Genomic DNA, 21,910 nt, shown 5'->3' on the forward strand with positions numbered 1-21,910 from the left:
TAAAACACGGCAATAATTAACCATTTTCCTTGACGATGTTAGGGATTTACTTCAGTGCCTAATGCTTTCTAATGAGGCGAGTATCTCCAATATGGCGATGTCCAGATCTGATGACACGCCGTGCAAACCCCTAATTATTTAATACTTCTGTTTCAGTAACTAATGATCAGATGGCAAATCATGTGTTGTATGACAGAAGAAATGTTAATGTCCTTGGTTCTTAAATAACCCATTGTATTGACCAAGTGTGTGTGTGCAGAGTAGGTGTAATGATACAATGAGATTATGATACTGTGCGAGATATATGTGTGTGTAAGAAACTGATTGTTTCTTGGGTGCACAGACTTTGTCTCTGTATCCTGATTGCCTGATGCTTATGAGACCTCTCTGCGCAGAGATTATTAAACTAACGAGAAAGACAAACCTTATTTCAGACTCTCAGTATTTATACATCTTTAAGCTACATTTCTTCCACACCTAGTGTCAGTTTACAGCAGAGGCCAAAGGTCAACAATGTGAATTGTGGCCACCGATTGTCTGCAAAATAATTTGAGGCTTCATTCAGTCATTTACAGGTTGTAGGATTGGCCACCAAGTCAGTAGAACAAACAGACAGGCCCGGATCAAGGATGCTGGGGGCCAATTACACACAATGTTTTACACAATTGGCCTTCTGAAGCCTACAGCTTAGTTAATGTAGCGCACACAACTTACTAACCACTCTGCGCACAGTTACAGTCAAAATTATTCAATTTATTTGCACGAGTAGCCTACTACTGTAAAATAGAAATGTGAAAACATTAAACCTGAAAATACGTACTGTAAGGCTGATATGTACTATCAGTATGGCTAGATCTGCTTGAATGACACAGGCCCCTTGCATATTTGATCAACAAAAGTTATGATGCAAACTAATCGAAACCACTTTTTCTGTTATCTTAATGTCTTAATTCATATCTATTCTACAGACCTATGTGAGCTTATGCTTATGGTATGTAATGAATGAGCTATAAGGGAGTCTACTGTATGTATAACCCCACTAACCATAGGCCTATTTTCCAGTTACGTCCCTGCCCGTCAAAAGTGTTCTGCCAATCTGCCTTGAGCAGTTTTGGGGTTAGGGGTATTCATGATTTGAGAGGCAAAGTCTAGACTTTCTATGTGAAAACTAAGCCTTTGTAAACAATATTTGTGTGCCTCTGTCCAGTGTTGGCTTTGTTTTAGTTAGCAATAGTAAACTAAGAAAGCATTTTCTAATTTTTATAGTAGAGGCTATTATATATACATATATATATATATAGATGGAGCTTTGGACAGAGAAAAACAGTTTAATGGGGTTAAATAATTGTGTAACAAGCATGGTGCATATTCATGTAATGACAAGTGCTCTGAAGTAAATAGTAGTTAAACTGCAGAGCTTTCAAGAGTATAAGGCTGATTGTATCTTGTCATCTGACTGGAAGTAAGTATTGTATCCAAAGTTTGGCCTGTAGGGGGCACTCTTATCATTGGTTGAGGGAACAGCATTTGGGAGTGGTGACAAAGCCTCTGTGCTACAGACGAATGCCCAGACGCGCTGTAGGCCTGGTAATTAAAGATCTCATGTCCTTTCCCTGAAGGAACAGGGATGGCAAAAACCGACTCTCCTAACCCATGTCATCTTCCCCCACTACTTTGAACTGGCAGCATAACCTCCCCGCCATGCACGCCATTGGAATAGATAGTGCGTGGCTGTCATTAGGGCTCATCACTTCTGTCGTGCTATCACATTATCCATGTGGGTGGGTCTCCATGTGGGGTTGGAGAGCTCCCACTCTGGCTGAGGTGTGCTCAAAGTAGGGATAGGGATTGCATGGTGTGAATCACTCGTCTCTGTGTTTATGGCTTTTACAGACAGTGCCTGACCTCCCATGCAGAAGCAGTTGTTATGGTCACGTTTTGAACTACATTTTCCAGGTTCGTCTAGAAATATGTATTTATGTTTTTTTTTGTACCTTATAAGACTCTCATGAAAGAAACAAAGTCCTTGGAACAGCAACGGTTTGGGTTGGGTAGTTCACAGGATGTACTGATCATGTGAATGTGAAAGAGTTATATGTTATCCTTTATATTTTATTGCTTTTAGTTTTTCATGTAGAACATACGCTACAGTATGTGTCACTATGAAGAGGATTACTGTATCTGTTCTAGTTCTTGTAATTGTCCCATTTCATTCTACAGCTTTTTCATTGTGGAATGCAGATGCAGCACACACTTATTGTATTTGCCATCTAAGTGTATGCATTTTGAGTTATGTATTTAACTATGTCATGTCTTTCTTCAAAGCGCTTACATTTTCTCTTCCAAAACTGGCCATGACAGTTTCAGGGGAAAGACGTAGAATGGGATCTCCATTTAATTTCCATTATACTTCTCCAAGGTTATTATAGACAGATTGTGAGACAAGCCCTTTCTGTGGGGCTTAAAAGTTTGCAAAATGCAAGTCTATATGTGACTGACTGTATGTCTAATAGCAGGGTTGTATGTGGTAGACATAGGGTTAAGCACTTTGTCGTGAGTTCATCAAAAGACCTGGAACTGGAGTCACATTTTTATGCAACCCCAGCAAAGAGAATTCCATGATTACTCTTCTCTTCGAACACTTAAATGTATATATAGCTACCAATAATGGAGGCTGTGATATACACACGCTTGTTTCAATTGGATAATGAGTGGGTGTTTGAAGAGCAGCAAAGAGAGAGAAAGGCACTGTAATTATATCTGTTTTTCCCCCTAAGACCCAAGATCATAGTGATCACGGCAGCAGTGCATGTCCAACCGCTTGTTAAATGCACACTCTTTATGTGTATAACTTTTTAATTGTCCCAATACAAAAAGGAGACTTTGTGGTTGGGAGTCAGGCAATTGTATATGCATTTTCTTTTCTGACTTAGTTGCGTAGTATACTGTATAGCGTAGTGGCTCTAAATCTGCCACCTGCCATTTGGCCTACCGTATGCATGTTTATAGAAGCATATGAAACATGCCAGCTTTTTAAGCATATTCCAGCAGGGTGAGAAATTCTCACCTGAACTCTACCTGTGTTAGCAGAAGGCAAGCTGTGTTGTTGTGGCGCCGGGATGGGCAGTGCAAGCCCACAGCTGGAGTCCGTAAATGTGTAGTTGTGAAGTCTGGTCTCCTGTCTGTGTCGCAATGTAGGGGTTTCATTAATCCTGGAGCTCCAGTGACCACAGGAGCTGTGTGAAGTCATCCCTGTGTGGGATTACAGCTGTGTAGCACACTCTGCACTGCCCAGTGCCCACGCCGGCCACTCTGCGTTTTACTAGTTGAGGAAAACCAAAGGAAAGGTCAAAAGAAGAACAGGACAACGATATGTAATGCCTAGTATTGTGTTGTACTGGAATCGTGTGATGTAGATTGTACAGTTGTCAAACTGAGATTGAGTAGGCTTCTTGTTTTAGGATTTTACCCTTACCCCACAACACACACACACACACACACACACACACACACACACACACACACACACACACACACATACACACACACACACACACACACACACACACATACACACACACACACACACACACACACACACACACATACAAAACACAACAGGTGCTGGCATTAACCAAAAACCACACAGAGAATTCCTGCACGTCTTGGACTGCCACACCAGACAAATTATCATTTTACTGTTACCTTAGGGATAGAACCTAACACAAGGCATGTTTCTGATTCGTGCCAAAGACTGCTGCACATTCATTCTGTGTTCTGTGCTGGGGTAAAGAATAGAGAGGCCAACTATAGAGGTGCTGTGGCCTCGTTGGCCATGGTTCCTGGAAGAGAATCCAGACATGCATGCTGGCACAACGTGATATTCTTTGTCTTCATATGAAAGACCTTAAGTTATTTTGGGTAAGACCACATTTCTGTGCCTGGTAAGAATAGTTTTTTTTGCCTGTATTTACGGAACATAAACTGCTGTCTAAATCACAGATTTTTTTTGGAATTACTTGACCATGCCAAAAGGTTTCAAGGGCAATGGTACATTATACAATCCTGGCAGTTATATAGTTACACCAGGATCTCCGTGAAGCTACAATTACTCAGTCTTTACTAAGTCTTTTCTTCAGCATGCTTTTGGGGCTTTTTATGCCTTTAATGATAGGACAGTGGAGAGTGACAGGAAGCGAACGGGAGAGAGAGCAGGGGTGGGATCAGGAAAGGACCACGGGGCGGGAATCGAACCCGGGTTGCCGGCGTATGGTGCAGGTGCCCCAGCCAGTTGCTCCACAGCTGGGGCCATGCATTTTTTACTTGACCGAAGAGTCTCTCCCTTGGAATGTACTTTGCCTTTTGTTGTGTGTCCACAAGTAGGCAAATTTACTTAGCTGGGATTATTACATTTGCACACTATGTCAAGGAGCAACTGGGGTGAACAACATGAACCTTGTTTTAAAAGTACTATATGGACAAAGTTATGCAGAAATGCATTGTCTTGGTAATATGACTGAACATATCACGCTGACAGTGTGAAGAGGACACTTGCTGCTATCAACACCCGTAAGGCAACAGGTCCAGACAACATCCCAGGTCGTGCGCTGAAGGACTGCGCAGGGGAGCTTAAGGATGTCTTCACAGACATCTTTAACACTTCCCTGAAGCAAGCCATCGTCCCATCATGTTTCAAAGCTGCCACCATCATACCTGTGCCGAAGAAAACTGCTCCATCCTGCTTCAATGACTACCGCCCTGTGGCACTGACACCCATCATCATGAAGTGCTTTGAGCGGCTTGTCATGTCACATATCAAAGCCATTCTCCCCCCCACCCTGGACCCCTTCCAGTTTGCATACCGAGCCAAGCGGTCTACAGAGGATGCAATCTGCTCTGCCCTCCACCCAGCCCTCACCCACCTGGAAAAAAGAGACTCATATGTGAGATTGCTGTTTATAGACTTCAGTTCTGCATTCAACACCATAATACCACAACAACTCATCTGCAAACTTGACAAACTGGGACTCAGTACCTACCTCTGCAACTGGCTACTGGACTTCCTCTGTCAGAGGCCCCAAGTAGTACGTGTTGGCAACAATACCTCAAGCAGCATCACACTGAGCACAGGGGCCCCCCAAGGCTGCGTGCTCAGTCCGCTGCTCTTCACCCTGCTGACGCATGACTGCACTGCAACCTACAGCAACAATCACATAGTGAAATTTGCTGACGACACAACTCTGGTGGGTCTCATCACCAAGGGCGACGAGACTCAATACAGGTTGGAGGTCGACCATCTGACCACGTGGTGCAGGGACAACAACCTCCTGCTGAACGTCAGCAAGACCAAAGAGATTGTTGTTGACTTCCGGAGAGGTCACACCCAACACCTGCCACTGACCATCGACGGTGCTGTGGTGGAGAGAGCGAGCAGCACCAAATTCCTGGGGGTGCACATCAGTGAAGACCTCTCCTGGACCACCAACACTGCATCACTGGCGAAGAGAGCTCAGCGCCGCCTGTACTTCCTGCGGAAACTCAGGCGAGCAAGTGCTCCACCAGCCATCATGACCACATTCTACCGAGGCACCATTGAGAGCATCCTCTCCAGCTGTATCGCTGTGTGGGGCGGAAGCTGCACTGAATACAACAGGAAAGCCCTGCAGCGCATAGTGAACACAGCTGGAAGGATCATTGGTGCTTCACTCCCCTCCCTGAAGGACATTTACACCACCCACCTCACCCGCAAGGCGACCAAAATTGTGAGTGATGCAAGTCACCCCGCTCACAATCTGTTTGATCTACTGCCCTCTGGGAAGAGGTACAGAAGCCTGCGCTCCCGCACTACCAGACTCACCAACAGCTTCATACACCAAGCTGTAAGGATGCTGAACTCTCTCCCTCCTCTCCCCCCTCCACCCTCAGCTACATAACATCCTGGACATTGGACCCACAATGGCCGCCTGCACTACTCCACTTGCACACTTGCACACTTGTACACTTTACAACTTGGTGTTGTTGTCCTGAAAACACAACACTTCTGCTGCTCTTACATAACTTGCACCACTATGCCACTTTCTTTATTACTTAGGTCAAACAGAACTACCCAAGCCTTTTATTGGCCTGACTTTGCACTAGTATTTTATTGACTGTCTACGCACAATTTCAACCAAATTTTGCTGCTCTTATTTTTTCATTATTATATGTGCCCTCTTATTTACTTATTTACTTACTTTTTTGTTTACTTGAATGTTATGTTTGTCTGTGGACTTAAATTGGAAAAATATGTCTTGTCTTCACCGTGGGATAGTGAGAAACGTAATTTCGATCTCTTTGTATGTCTGGAACATGTGAAGAAATTGACAATAAAGCTGACTTTGACTTTGATATCCAAATGCCCCTCTCTCAGTGTAATATGGTTTGTTTTAAGGGGCAGTGTGTTGAAGAGTGGTAAAAAAACAGAAGTTAATTTGGTTAATACAGCACTCTAATCTTATATACACTCAATGCTCAAAATATTAATTAGAAGATTTACTGTAGTAACAGGCATGTATGTGTTATGCTGATTAAAGTGGACATTGTGTCAGGTTGTGTGAGTGACCAGCTGGATATTGGCATTCATGGCTTAAACATTTGTGGGACAAGAGTGTATATGGGACAAAATGAATATCCAGCACTAGTGTACATGTATGTGACAGCATGCACAGGGCTCAGATTGTTGTGAGTTAATCAAAAGGCCTGAAATTGAAACAGACACATTTTTATGCAACCCCAGGAAAAGCTATAATTGTGATGTACAGTAGTCATCCATAGAGCCACTAGGGGGTGGGGGTGGGGTTGGAGGACGTAGGGGTTAAGGACAAAGTCTACCAGAGGAACATCTCTATAACCAGATGACATATTTTTTTAAATGGAAAATTCCTTTGGCTGACACACAGTCTAGAACCAACCCTGGCCCTGGTCACACATGTCACTGTCTACCTACCACTACCAGAATTACCCATGCACAAAACCATACAAACCATTGTTTCTGGTGACTCTAGGGAACCCTGTGCCAAGCATTCGAGTTATAATTTTACATGAGAGGACAGTGGTAATTAAGCTGTATCTCGAATGTAATTATCTTTTAAAATAAGGCAAACATAATGCATGGGAGTCAGTGGTTGAATGATTTATTAGAAGTGACCTTTAGGTGACTCAGTTGAAACTGAAATCCTTTTGCCTGTGACTTAAATTTCACACACATATACAGTACACACCTTAGTCTGTCTTGTCTTTTCAGAGCAGACTATTAATAAAAAGTTAATCACAGATGTGTACATTGCATATGTAATTTTATACTGTTAAAACACATGAAATGCTATGGAGAACCATTCAATATAAATGTTAAAGTGAAGACATTGAATCATGACATACTGTATTGGTCAAATATGACAATTGTGTATAAGTAGAGTGCATTTTTTCATAACATGTTTGATAGTTGTGGTTCAAAATGGCAACATCTCATAAAGTGTCAATATATTTTATACATTGTGTATAATAAATATCCACAACACAACATATTCACACCTTTGTTCAGTTTTCATTGCATTGACTTAAAATTGGATGATCATATCAATGGCATACACATTCTTTATACAGTATCTTATGGGGGATTTGAAATGCATTGGAACTTGGAAATTATCCAAGTAAGTACATTGTAGGAAAGTAGGAAAGTACATTGAAATGCCAAAGAATCCATATGAATAATTTAAGACAACGAAAACTCAAACATTGCAAATGGCGGAAGCATAGATTATAAAATAGCGAGTAGGTTGCAGGGGCTGGTTCTTAAGTGCCATGATAAGCACCAAGTCTTGAAGGCACATAGTCTGTAATGCATGTACAGAATTTAGGAACCGTTTAGCACCATGTCAAAATAGTCCAAATGTAAAAAGTTGAAAAATACAGATATTACTTAATGCATAGTATATTACTGACTCAAGACGAAGTAATGCAGGATTGAGATTCCCCATGCATTGCAACCTAGAAGCAAAGCCATTACATAGTTCACTCTTTTTTATCTTTAAGTAAAAAGCTGAATATTAGGTAAAAATGACTGTGTAGACACAGTTCACACTTCAAATACATCAAGTCCAATTGTATGTCACTGAAAAAAACAAAGCACCTGGTTAAAACCCAGTTAAAAACATTTCACCTTTTTGCAATACTTTCATAGGCACGTCCAGATATTTTTAAGATGCTAAATAATACAGCATATCTGGAATAGGTCAATTAAACATTATCCTACAGGACTGACTACACAAGCTTGACTGAGTGACACTACAGCAGACCAAACAGACTCTGGAGCATCCTCCTCTCCCAGTCAGCCTGAGAGTCTCTCAGTGCCGCCTCACTCCTCTCAGGTCCCCGGTGATAAAGAGGACAAGAGCAGCACCCCTGAGCACTTTCCCATGAGTCTTTGCCAGCGCTGCCTCTCACACGGCAGTCATGTTGGCCCAGGCAGGGAAGGAGTCAAGGTGAAACATGGCCCGCCCCCAGCAGTTGATGGACAGCGTGATGCAGATTATTCCGATGATGTTCATCACTACGCCAGTCTTGGCCTGCGGGAGATGAGGCAACAAAATATGACTTGCCAAGTTTTTGAAAAAAGCAATTACACTATAATGAAATGTCACAATGGCTCTGTGGGCTGAGGGGCAGGATTGCGAACTGTCATATAGGCCACAAGAACAAAACGGGAGCTTATAAAGTTTTGTGGAGGAAAAAAACAAGGAACACTCACATTCAAATTACACAGTGATCTCACAATAAATGAAAGCCTTGCGGCCACTTCAGAATGAATAGTGGTTTCATGGCACGGTGCAACTTGGCTGGATGGCTTCCGCCTTAACTATGTGGCCTCTACTGGACCACTTATCCGTTTTCCACTATATGGCTTTGGTGCACATACAGAGAAATAACTCACCATGTCGGAGACCTTGAGGTAGCCATGGGAAAACACAATGGCGTTGGGAGGGGTGGCCACTGGAAGCATGAAGGCGAATGAGGCACTGAGAGTACAGGGCACCATGACATACAGAGGGTTCATTCCAATGGACTGGGACTGAAATCAAAAGGAACATCTGTTAGCACGACACACAGAAATCCAGCTGAGCTGTCTCAAAAGAACTTCTTACTATGGCTTCTTCTTTTTTGGGTGCTATGCTTTTTTCTGCTTTTCCACAGGCCATAATCACCGGCTCATAACTCAGATCCAAGTGCTGGCTTTCTGCGCCCGAGGACTTTCATTAAAAGTACTTGCTTGCAGTTCTCAAGACTTTCATTAAGTGGGTGTAATTAAGCAGCAACGTGGCTGGACAATGTGACCAAAACTGACTCATGTCTGCAAAAATGGCAGACATGATCCACGCTCATGTGGTGTAAAGCCAGACAGTAAGAGCTGACACATTCTACGTCAATTTCTTGGGCATGGGGGGGTCATTAACAATAGACACCACCTGCTTTTAGCTTAATCTGAAGGATAAAGACAATGCTCAATTGTTTGGGTTTACCAGCAACAGCAACAGGGAGCACCATTGGTTTCCAAATACGGTGTGTCAGTTATGTGCTGAAAACCATCTAAAACAGACCTTCTTCAAATAAACATTCAAAACACATGTATACACATTCATAACCATTCTATGTAATCATTTTTCTAATGTGGCTTTTACAGGTCTTGAAATTCTTGTAACAAAGATTTCTAACCTCTCCCCATTATGAGGAACTTTCGATTTGGTGGTGGCACTTCATAATGAGTGCTCTCAAAACCACCACACACAATACATTTGTTCAGATCTGAAGTAATTATGGGCGCTAGAAAATTGTTGGTTGACACGCTCTTTCAAAGAGACTCTCATGGACACCAAATCACACACACTACACTACAAGAGCAATCAGTGGTTGTTGGCACACTACTACTATACATTCCCAGCTCTTTCTCTCTATTGTGAGGGTGTCTATGAGACTTCATACACCCCCAACTGGCTTTGGCTCTGTATAAATCTCATTCTCAATACCCTCACTTGACACATTCCACACTCAGAGCTGCTCACTGAATACACAAATGGTGATCAGTGATGCAATCAGTCAGAATGGAATGGGGTGACTTGGACACAGAGATGGAGACACACACTTTCACACACACACAGACACACACGCGCACACACACACACACACACATAGACAAATTCACACACACATGCACGCACGCCCTTACTCACACACTGTGACACAGGTTGAAGAGGCCCAGAGGAAGGGGCCACTAAGTAATTCAGCTGACAGGAATGGGCATTCAAGCATGTAAATCCAGGCCAGTTGTCTGCTGGGCGGCATTTCAACGCTCCTCTCCCATTGGCAAGCGCTTCCTTGGGGCACGCACTGGGCTGGCTACCACACCAATGTGGCGCTATTATCCATCAATGGTGTGAAATGAATGATTTTACTGCCCCAGCTTCCTCAGTAGCAAGTTTCAGTTGGTTTACTTAAAAAGGATTTTTTTGCTGATTGGATGATTGGTTGTGTGATATTGTGCATTGTATTTTTTTAGAAGCCACTTAGACAATGCATAAAAACACACATCTAGATTACTTATGTGCTGACAGACTAAGTGAAGACTCAAAAAACAAAGAAAAATGTCTTGTCACACACTCTAACTATGATGCAACTTTTTTCTTTATTTATAGTAAAAAGGTCATAGGTCAATCTTGCAGTTCCATTTAGGAAGACAACATCAGAAGCCCTTACCATGGAGGCCAGGATGGGCAGGAAAAGTGTGGCAGTGGCCACATTGCTGGTGCACTCGGTGAACGAAGCGATCAGGAGGCAGAGGATGATGACTATAGCCCAGGGAGGAATACTATGTAGAGGGGTCAAGTGATTTCCCATCATCTTAGACAAGCCCGATAGCTGGATAGAGCCAAGAAAAGATTGGGTTGGATCTTTCGGTTTCTTTATTTTCTGACGTGACTCACAATTGATGATAGTTGTAAAATGATGAGAGTTATAATCATGTAGCAGGAAAAAGAAATATGCTACCTGTGTGTACTGAACAGCATGCAACGTGCAAAAGCATGTTGTTAAAAACACAAAAGATCTTTGAATAGTTTGTCAGCGCTCACCTCGCTACCCTTGGCTAGGGCGAACCCTCCTCCTAAAAGGAGCACAATGTTCCAGGGCAGCTTCTTCTGGGCCACCTTCCAGCTGAGCAGGGCTGGGACAGGAGCAGGTGTGGCCTGCGAGTCTGTGGAGAGACACAAGCAAATCAGTCTGTGAGACAGCCAGCAAACCTCTCAAAGGAAAATGAACCTCTCAAACTGTATCAAGCCAACCTGAGAAGTTCAATGATGAAATGAGATGGAATATATAATGATGCTTTATATATGTCTGTTTTTTTTCTGTTAGTTACTTGTGTATTTTTAGTGTGAGTCCAGAGCGAGATTGTAAAATCACCTGCGTTAAAACATGACAACCACTGCATTAGCTGAGGTGGTTTTGAGGGGAGGACGAAGAGCAATACAGCAATGAAGACTGCCACAGTTGCATCTGTCACGTATCTGAAAGTTTAAACGTCAACCCAAAACAAACAATATCTTCAGAATACCTCATTCAACAGAAACTAAAATAGTCAGGTAGTTTATTGATATTATGTCTAGAGCTGACCCCTGCCAACCTGTCTAGGCTAGGTACAATAGGTCAGATCACTGAGGCACATACTCTGCCTTTGAGTTGAACATGTGGGTGGCCCATCCTGCCACAAAGCCAGGGTCGCGGGTAAACCACAACACCACCAGCAGGGTGAAGAGACCCAGCACGCTCAACTCGCCAAAGGACATGGGCCCCAGTTGCCGATGCTCCTCACGGATGACGTTGTAGGCAGCAATCTCCTTCTCGGATTTCTCAGCACCACAGCCCCATGTCTTCTTGATGCTACATGACAGTGGAGAGAGAGAGAGAGAGAGAGAGAGAGAGACAGAAAAAAATATATATCAGAGTTAGAAGAGAATACTTTTGTGATGTGGTCTTGATGCTGGACTGTGGTGGAGAAAGCGTGAGAAAGGAACATCGGAGAAAGATATGAGGAGAAGAGATATCACAGTTAGATGATAGGCCTGTTGGAGTGTGGTTTTATGTTCCGGAGGTAGTTTAGTCCCATAGGATGTTGGGTGCACTCACTTAAATCCCATAAAGACGAACTGGAGCCAGAGCCAGGCCATGGTCAACATGAGGATCATGTTTGGGAAAGCAAAGCCAAACCAGGAGGCAAAATTGATGACATCGCCATTCTGAGGAAAGAGCCTGGAGGAGCGGTTCAAACCACAAGAATTATGAAGGCAAGACAACAGAGAAATACCATAATCTCAACAAGTACTGACGCAACATCTCCCACGCAACTCTATGCAATGCTTGATGACCTACACTTAAGTGTGTGCAGACTAAGTCAGTGTGCATGTGTGTGTGCGTGTGTGTGTGCGTGTGTGTGTGTGTGTGTGTGTGTGTGTGAGGCAGGGGGTAGGTGTCCACTGTTACTCACTGGTTCATCTGGCCCTTGAGTACTAGGTTTGGCCCAGTGCCGGTGAGGGTGGCTGTTCCTCCAATGCTGGCAGCGTAGCAAACACACAGGGTCATGCCTTTACACATCCACCTTCTCTCCTGGGCCTCCATCCGCCTGGTGGCCTCCACTGATGCATCTAGCCCATTCACTACCACTGCAGTACAAAGACACTTACTTTTAATACAAAATGTGTTATGTTATGGTTTGTGTCTGTAAAGTACTGGTGTGACACACTCCATATAAATCTGGATCTGAACATGTCTGTTTCAAAGTCTGGGTATTATATGTTATTTTATGTTGCTGCTGCTCACCTTGCCCATCCCTCTGCTTCCCAGACTGTTTGTACTCGGCCTCAGCTGGGTGGTTGGGCTCCTCAGCGGAGAGGATCTCTGGCATCTCCATTTCATGGGTGTTGAGTTGCTCAAGCACAGCCTGCACGATGGGCACCATCATGGCCGTTGTGGCCGTGTTACTGATCCACATGGACAGGAAGGCCGTCACTCCCATGAAACCAAGCATCAAGCTACGGTGAAACCAGGGACACAGGCTAGGTCAGAGGAACACCAAGACAGGAGCCTGAATGGACAGTGGCTGTAGTCATATAGGCACAGGACCGCAGTCTGAACCACATGTTCAGGCTTACTTATGAGTTATATGAACTCTAAAATAAGATATCTAATTCATGAAATGTAGACAAGGTCATTCCTCTTTTTCTAGCCGTTGGATATTCATTTCACTCACAGTGCAGGCCGGACCCCGACAATAAGTAGAACTCTCAGAGCGATTCGCTTGTGCAGGTTCCAGTGTTCCACTGCTACGGCGACCAACAGTCCACCCACAAACAACATGTTGGTGTCTTTCAGGTACTGCATACACACCTAGGAGTAGCATTCACAAGTTAAACAAGTCCAAGGAACATTTGCAGAATGAAGCTTACACTTCAGGCCTTTATGGATTAAGCCAATGGAACTCTCCATTGAAGCTCTCTTATATTCCAGGGTTAGCCTTCATCCGTATATGGGAAGCCTGCACTTCATAGCCAGAAAAGTTGTGGGTTGAATTCCCGGCTGCCACCGCTGTGCCCTTGAGCAAGGGACTTAACCCCAAGCTCTGAGGAGACTAGCCCTTGTAATGATTGACATAGGCCTATGTAAGTCGCTTGGGATAGAAGCGACAGCCAAATGAATAAGTATAAGGAATCAAAGGTCTTGTTGACTGATGATGTACCTCTTTGGAGGTCATGATGCCAAACATGGGGAAAAGGACAGCAGGCATGAGGGCAGTGACGGCCAGAGGCAAAGCCTCGCTGCACCAGTATACTGCCATCAGCACAATCACGTAAGCACAGCATGCCTCCTGTAAACCAGAGCGAAAACACAGAACAGGACACATAATCAAAACCACACAGAAAATGTTCACGTTTTAACAGATGAGAAGATTTTGTCCCAATGATGAATGAAAGGTTTGTTGTCAGTAAACTGCAATGTAGTATTTTATTTGACATAAACAACATATTGCATTGCCATATTTGAAGACTTGTGTTTCACCTTTATCGTCTTTGCTATTATATAATTCAGCAATTGTTACATCACGTGACCAAGAACACTCCCAAGCCCTAAGGGATCTTTCAATATGGTGCTTCGATACACTCATGGGTTTTCTGTGGCCTTACTCAGAAAGGAGTACCAACAGATAACCCACAATGGCCTTGTAGGTCAATCCAGGACTTCCACAGACTGGACCTCAGAGACCCATAGAGGCCAAAAGTTCAGCAGACCCCTCATATTCTAAACCATAGTGAGCCTGTGTAGAAAGTTCTCACGGCCCACGTACAATCTTCACTGACCAACCAAGTAGAAAATGTGTTGTCGGCCAAGCAAGGGATAACCACATTGGTCCCAGGCTTGACATTTACTTCCCGCAGAAAACACACTTGACGCTCTGCCTAAGCATGTTTGTTATGATTACTCAATGAAGACATAGACCATAAAAGTACAACTGATATGTAATTTTACAACTGATATACAGGTATCTTGATACAAGAGAAAGAAACCTATGGAGTTAAATATGTTACTGTCTTTTCTCTAGTGATTTAAATTCCTATAAATATTCCTATTCCTATATAATCATCCATGTTTTAAAGCATTTCATCATAACAAATATGTCCAATTATTAATCCCCTCATTGCCCTCTTCAGTTTGTAGGAAAATCACCTGCATTCATCCTGTCTCCTCTTCACCTAGATGTATTTACTGTACTTCAAGTGTTATTTTAAGGCCACAATTAGAATGTGTATTCTCATCACAATAATGGTGGTTTCAGTCTCTTTGAAATAATACCCACATTTCCAGTTTCCCATGCAGTACTGCAATTCTAGGTATAAACACCTCATATTAGGTTATTATAACCAGTGCCTAACAAGATAAAGCGCCCAAATACTGTTTGTACTATTGTATAATTTATAACACTGATTATTATTACCCTCATGCTAGTTCAAATTATTAAGGTAGATATGTTGCCAGAGCAGGTCCTGGGCCTATGGTGGACCAAAACTTACATTTGTCAGAGTACGTAATATTAACATAATTTCCCCTTAAGTAATAAACTGTATATGGTTACAAATGTCTGGGGCCATTCAAGACCAAGTAAAGTTAGAGGGATGAAAGTTATGCAGAGGAGTAAACCAGGATTTGACCATGATATTTTGCAGGTGTTCTAGTTTAGACATGTTGTCTATAAAGGGCTGGATTAAAATGTAATGAAGACCCCATAATAACAAATGTAATAAGTGCTAAACTTATAAGTGGTAGGCCTAAATGATTCAGGGTAAATGTTTGATTAAACAACAGTGCATGTGCGAGCCGGCTATATATAAGTAAACTAGATGTACCGCAGAGCGGTACAAATTATGACCGCCGCCCAGTCCAGCACATTTTTTCCACAAAAATAAATCACGCTGAAAGGCCTATATGATTCTAACTGTCTCACTAAATTGCATTAACCACACTCAATTCTCACTGGTATCTGCTACACAACAAGTACCAAAACATGATTAGTTCATAGATTTCACATGTAAAAATCATTTTTATACAACCCCACCCCCATCTTGCCTGTTCATAATTCTGAGAAATTCTTGAATATGTGTCATACGTATGATTACTGTGAATGTATGTGTGTGCGTGTATATCTGCTTATGCACATGTGTGCACATGGAATGGGTTAACATGACCCCTGGAGGCAAACATACAGAAAAAATTGGTCATCCTAGGCACTACGGTTCTCAAGATATTCACAGAAAACTGTGTCTGCCCTACCCTCCTTTCGGGGGGTCCAGTCCAGTGGGGGGGGGCTACAGATCAAAACGAAAAACGATGGTTCCATGCTATCCATGTGGGGTTACATGCCCACCAAGTTTCGTGTACTCTGGTCTTTCAGTGTCCCGGGAATCCTTGTTGGTGTACGGTCACTAAATGTACACATAAATAATTTTATTGTAAGGCCCCCCATGAACGAAAGTTCACAAAACTTGGCATGCATTCGGAAGGTGTCATAATGATCCTACACTTTCAATTTCGTGCAGTTTTGACCATGTCAGCCAGAGATATTGTGATGAAAACACCTAATTTTTTGCTTTTTAATTTTTAACTAGATGGCGGTATACATGAAATAAGTGGTAATGGGATGGGTTGACATGCCCCCTTAAGACCAACATACAAAAAAAAGGTGGACCTCCTAGGCCCTACGGTTCTCGAGATATTCACAGAAAACTGTCTCCGGCCACCTACAGGCCAGTTGGTGTATAGTAACATAAATTAATTTATTGTGTGACCCCCCATGAACGGAATTACACGAAACTTGGCGTGCATTCAGAGGGTGTCTTAATGATCCTACACTTCCAATTTCGTGCAGTTTTGACTATGTTAGGTCACAGATACCTGCGATTACAACACCTCATTTTTACTTTTTTTGTGTTTAACTAGGTGGCGCTATACATAAAATGAGTGGTTATGGAATGGGTTGACATGGCCCCTTTAGATCAACATACAAAAAAAATGGTCCTCCTAAACCTTACGGTTCTCGAGATATTCACAGAAAACTGTGTCTGCCCTACCCTCCTTTCGGGGGGTGCAGTCCAGCGGGGGGGCTACAGATCAAAACGAAAAACGATGGTTCCATGCTAACAATATGGGGTTACATGCCCACCAAGTTTCGTCTACCCCGGTCTTTCAGTGTCCCGGGAATCCTTGACGGAAATTTGGACATTCGCTGCGCGGCGGTCATAATAAATAAACCTATGACTTAATATTTTTTAATACATGGTCAGTTATCACCACAAATCCAAGATATTACCTGCCGGCCTAGGCAATAAACACATATACCTCAAATAACAGTGTGTAGCGAACAGTTAGGAGCCTACAATTCCCATCATTCACAGAAAGCACAATCGTGACGATAAGTTCCCACGCTACATAAAACCTGTAGTAGGCTATACACCAACAAATGTTAACATGCGTTATGCATTTGCCAGCCTCAAGACAACATAGTTCCCACGTGTCTGATGATTCATGTTTTAATAGACTTAGCCTACTAAACATTAAAATGAAAATAATAAAGACAATAATTGTTATCACAGGCAACTTTCTCATAAGGATATGTTTTCACAGATTTAGAGACTAGCTAAAATATATAAATGTCTTTTAAACATTGCAATTTATATAAGGATAATCTAAACATACCGACGTTCCTATGACAAGTGGAAGGGGGAGAAGAAGACACGGTGTTAAGCAGAGAATCATTCCATTCTTCACATTCCAAAGGACTTTCAGTGATGGTGCCATCCTGTAGACCAGACGCAACAGGCGTGAAGAAGTTTGATGCTGCTGGAGCCGTCTTTTTAGAGAGGCGACGAGAGGGAGAGAGGGAGGGAGGGAGGGAGAGAGGTTGCCTAGTGCATAGAGAGAACGAATGTAAATCTTCTTAAAAAAAAAAAAAAAAAAAAAAAACTTGAATAATCGCTGTAACTCTGCAAGTGCATAGTTGGCTACTTAACGATGGCTCAGGCTGATTGATTAGTCTGAAGTGAGGGAATGAATGAAATAGTAGGCTACATTTTTTTTTTTAAATTTGAAACAAGTAGCCTAGGCCTAGGCTATTTATTAGGATAGGCTATAGATCATTGCTACAAATGTCAAAGTAGCATATGGGTAACCTCACCCATTGCTCTCTTATAATTAGGCCAGATTACTAAATGTAACCATCACCTATCCACCCGTTGCATTTTCCTATTCGAATAGGCTCTCCAGGCTCGATCAAGCTGCGCTTGTCTGTGGACATACGCTAAAGGGTTTTCATCGCAGCTTACATTGCCATCATGTGGTTGATACTGGAAGGTGCAGGGAAATAGCCAACATTGTGTGGTAGAATGAAAAACGCTTATATATATATATATATATATATAACCTTTTTGCAATGGTCATGGCTAATCTCTCAGAAATATGAAAGGCCACTCTCACATAAGCAACATTATACTACTACTACTACTACTACTACTACTACTACTACTAATAATAATAATAATAATAATTGTTATTATTATTAGGTTGTTGTTATTATTATTAGTCTAATATTATTCAATGTGAATATAGTAGGGGGGCCTATGTGTCTAATTTGGGGGCTTGTGGGATTCGCATGTTAATTTTTGGAGACCATTATATCTTTGCTCTAGGGGTTCTTAAGAGTAAAAAAAAAACATGTCTCCATTTTTTTTGAAGGTTTTGAAGGACCCAAATCAAAGGTCAAATTCAGAAAAGGTCAAATTTGGTGTTTTGTCCATAAACCTCACATTGCCGCTATTATAGCGGTGCCAAAAAGCCAAGATATTCTACAAGGTAGTGTGCAAAAGTGGACCACATAAACAATACAACATTATAAAACAGTTTTAGGCTGATGATTGATCTCTTTAACAAGAAATTGTGCCTAAAATTCTCAAAATTGTCCACTTAAAAAAAACAATACTTCAATATCAATACTATCAATTCATATTAGTCTGATTGAGTGTAGGCCTAGCCTGCTCTGCCAGTTCTTGTCTACACCCATTCAGAGTACAAAGTGCAGAGATCTCTGTTAAATCAAGTTAATAGACTTTTACATAGCTAGTACCAGCTGAAGTCTGTAAGGCCTTCCGTAGCCTATGTAAGTGTGAAGAAAAGAAAGGGTAAGATAGACAAACAGACAGGTGAGTGTGTGTGTGTGTGTGTGTGTGTGTAAGAGAGAGAAAGAGATACACTCCCAGTGACAGTTGGCTGTTGAGCTGGCAATTATAGAATTTAGAATATCAAATAACCTGAAGCACATAGTGCTCTGTTCTTAATGGTTGGTGATATTAGTGACCTTCTAGCCTTCTACATTTGAGCAAGCACATTTTCATAGTTCATGGTGGCACAGTCTAGTTAGGTTATATTCTGAGGTGTGTCTTTCTGTTAGTCAGGTGATGGCACACATATTCTAAAAGAAACAGATTTTGGGCTATGTATCCCGTGGCAGATGTGTGGACTGGTGAATGACCCATCACTAGAGACATATGCCAAATTTCTTGTTTTTGTCCATGCGAGAGTTTGGAGATGGTGATCACAGATCAGCCAAAGATTACATTGTTACAGTGCAGTTATTTTACAACAGAACAAAGCAGTTTGGCACAGGAACTGCTACAAATCCACCTGTAACAGTAAGCATCTGCATCATGCTAAGATTCGCTACTAGAAGTCATGTGAAGCAGGCAAGACTCAGTGTCTTCAGAAAAGACGTGGTAGACCATCTTCTGAACCTGCAGCAACACCTGCAACTGCATCAAGTCCATCTAGAGGGACTATGTACACTTGTTCAGCAGCAGCTGCAGCCAGCATAGATAAGTGCTTCTTCTGTCAGAAGCAGACAAAAAAGCGTCTTCATGAGGTGTCCTCTTTCAATGCAGGCAACCAACCAAAAGATATAAGTAATATTTTGAAGTCAATGACTTTTAACAGGTAGCCAGTGTAAGGATGCTAGGATGGGGGAAATATATTCATATTTTTTGTGTGTGTGAGCAGCTCCATTTTGTATAAGCTGTAAGGTCTTTAGACGGGTATTATTACAGCCAGCGTAATAGCATTGCAATAGTTTATCCTTGAGGTGACAAAAGCATGGATTAATTTCTCGGCATCTGGTACAGATAAGGACTTCCTTATCTTTGAAATGTTCCTTAAATGGTAAAATTAAGTTTTGGTGATCTGTTTTATGTGATTATTTAGTGCTAGGTCCTGGTCAATTATAACTCCTAGGTTTTTAAACCTAAAACCTTTTGAACCTAAAACCGTGACTTCTGTTTTATCTGAGTTCAAAAGCAGGAAATTATTCGTCATCCATGTCTATCTCTTATACATGTGTCAAGTTTGGCTAACAGGATTAATTCATCAGGTTTTATGGAGAGGTATAGTTATGTATCATCTGCTAAACAACAGGGGCCCCAGTACTGAGCCTTGAGGCACTCCATATTTTACCATAATCTGGGTAGATGGTTTATTATGGACCTGTACAAATTGTTGACGGTTAGGAAGGTATGATCTAAACCAAGCGAGTGCTGAGTCTTTGATGTCAAATGTTCAAGCCTAAGTAGTATGTCATGGTCTATGGTGTCAAAGGCAGCGCTGAGGTCCAGGAGGACCAGTATTGATACAAGGCTAGGTTTTTTGAGGGAGGGCTTAATAACAGATGTCTTAAACGACTGCGGTACATGACCTGAGGGGTATTTCACAAAACCTAGATAAGTGATTAAGCTGGGATGTTTTGGTTATCCTGGATGAATTTATCCTTGACTTGGTTTCACAAAAGAGATGGCACATAAGTTACCATGGGGATTTATTCTCTGCACTTAACCTGGTCCCGTGGGCACTTTGGAGCAGAAATGAGAACGCGCACACATCCTGATTTACTTTCACCTGGCTTGACATAGTCGCTCCTACTCATCCTGGATTGGCATTAGTGAAACGAGTTGAGCTAGGATGACCAGACAACGCTATGTCAAACCTCGTTTTATCACTTATCTTGGATGTCTTAATTCTGCCTTTGTGAAATACCCCTCTGATAGCATTGAATTATTTAAAATCTAGAGCAAAACATTATCTATTAAGGGGAGAGCAGTCTTAAGAAGGTGAGTAGGAATAGGGTTTAGTAGACTAGTTGCAGATGAGGAAATTGTGGAGGTGAGATAATATGTTGCGTATATGTAAATGAATTAAATGTTGTTTGAGGTCTCATCTGTGATTCTGTTATGTTTTTGCTATCTTTCAGCAATGGAGTATGTGTATTTGGTGAAACTGATTGGTTATTGATCTTATCTCTAATTGTTTGACATACAATCATAATACTGACATACAATCATACTGTTCAAAACAACTGTTTTGTGAACTTTATTCATCATAGGCGAAATTTATGGTGTTAATTATAGTGAAATATACAATTTCAAAAAAATAGGATTGAAACAGGTAAAAAAAATGGAGACATCATTTTAAAATTAACATTCCAAACCCACAGAAATCACATAGGCCCCCTGACTAATAGCGGAAAAGCAAGTAGGCCTAGTATAGCCTAGGCTATTCGTATTTCTTGACGGAATAAAACAGGCTAGAGTAAAACGTATTAATTAAGGTAGGCTAGGCCTACTTCATATGCTGTACAGTCAGGCCTATCATCTAAATATACCAGCAAAAATCAAGAGCTTGTGTAAGGCTGTTTAAAAGTGCATTTCCGCGTTCACAATATAGGCCTATTTAGTCTAGGTTTTAATTAGGGCTCTAGAAATGCAGATTAGCCTACTGAAGTAGACCCTGTCCGCATTTCTTAAAACCTTCACGGGAGTCAGAGATCAGAAGACAAATATGTCACGAGGTAGAGATTAGGGCATGTTTAAGAGGCCATAGCTGGCGTAGCTCTTTGCCAAGGCACACACACATTCTCAGAGTGTGCGAGCTTTTGACAAAATAAAATGCCACACTACGCCATATTTTCCCTAATACAGTCAATGCTTATTTTCAGTAAAATCATTTTAGGGCTATAGCAAGTGACATTTTTGCCAACAATGAAATAGAGATAGAATGCGTGATGAGGCGCAAGTGAAGCGTAATTAGCGTTCTGTAATTAGAGAAACGTTACCTTATCCATACTCTGGAAAACTGTGAAATTCTATAACAATTTATGAAATTGATCACATCACTACGTACAAAATGTGTGTTTTTGTAAATTAACGCCTTCTTTATTTTTTTCTCCTTTATCTCGAACATTCTT

At 41.8% G+C, this 21,910-nt stretch overlaps 1 protein-coding gene across 1 annotated transcript; it reads right to left on the bottom strand.

The window, feature by feature from the left end:
* Window positions 1-7,189: 7,189 nt before the first annotated feature.
* slc13a5b (solute carrier family 13 member 5b) lies at window positions 7,190-21,909 on the bottom strand. Its single transcript, XM_042063272.1, has 12 exons — window positions 21,779-21,909; window positions 13,820-13,948; window positions 13,334-13,470; window positions 12,904-13,115; window positions 12,572-12,746; window positions 12,214-12,336; window positions 11,755-11,967; window positions 11,491-11,594; window positions 11,160-11,281; window positions 10,786-10,947; window positions 8,969-9,106; window positions 7,190-8,603 (listed from the first exon to the last, which is right to left on the bottom strand). Exons 1-12 carry the CDS (start codon window positions 21,785-21,787, stop codon window positions 8,478-8,480), a joined length of 1,650 nt encoding a protein of 549 aa, XP_041919206.1. The 5' UTR covers window positions 21,788-21,909; the 3' UTR covers window positions 7,190-8,477.
* Window position 21,910: the final 1 nt, after the last annotated feature.

Source organism: Alosa sapidissima, chromosome 15, assembly GCF_018492685.1.
Source record: "Alosa sapidissima isolate fAloSap1 chromosome 15, fAloSap1.pri, whole genome shotgun sequence".
Classification (NCBI taxonomy): domain Eukaryota; kingdom Metazoa; phylum Chordata; class Actinopteri; order Clupeiformes; family Clupeidae; genus Alosa; species Alosa sapidissima.

What these genes read in the sequence shown, in the direction of transcription:
- slc13a5b (XM_042063272.1), bottom strand. An exon ending in GTCGGGGTCCGGCCTGCACT is followed by an intron (nt 13,116 to 13,333) that starts GTGAGTGAAATG and finishes GTTTCACCGTAG; the next exon opens with CTTGATGCTTGGTTTCATGG. An exon ending in GAAGCAGAGGGATGGGCAAG is followed by an intron (nt 12,747 to 12,903) that starts GTGAGCAGCAGC and finishes TTTGTACTGCAG; the next exon opens with TGGTAGTGAATGGGCTAGAT.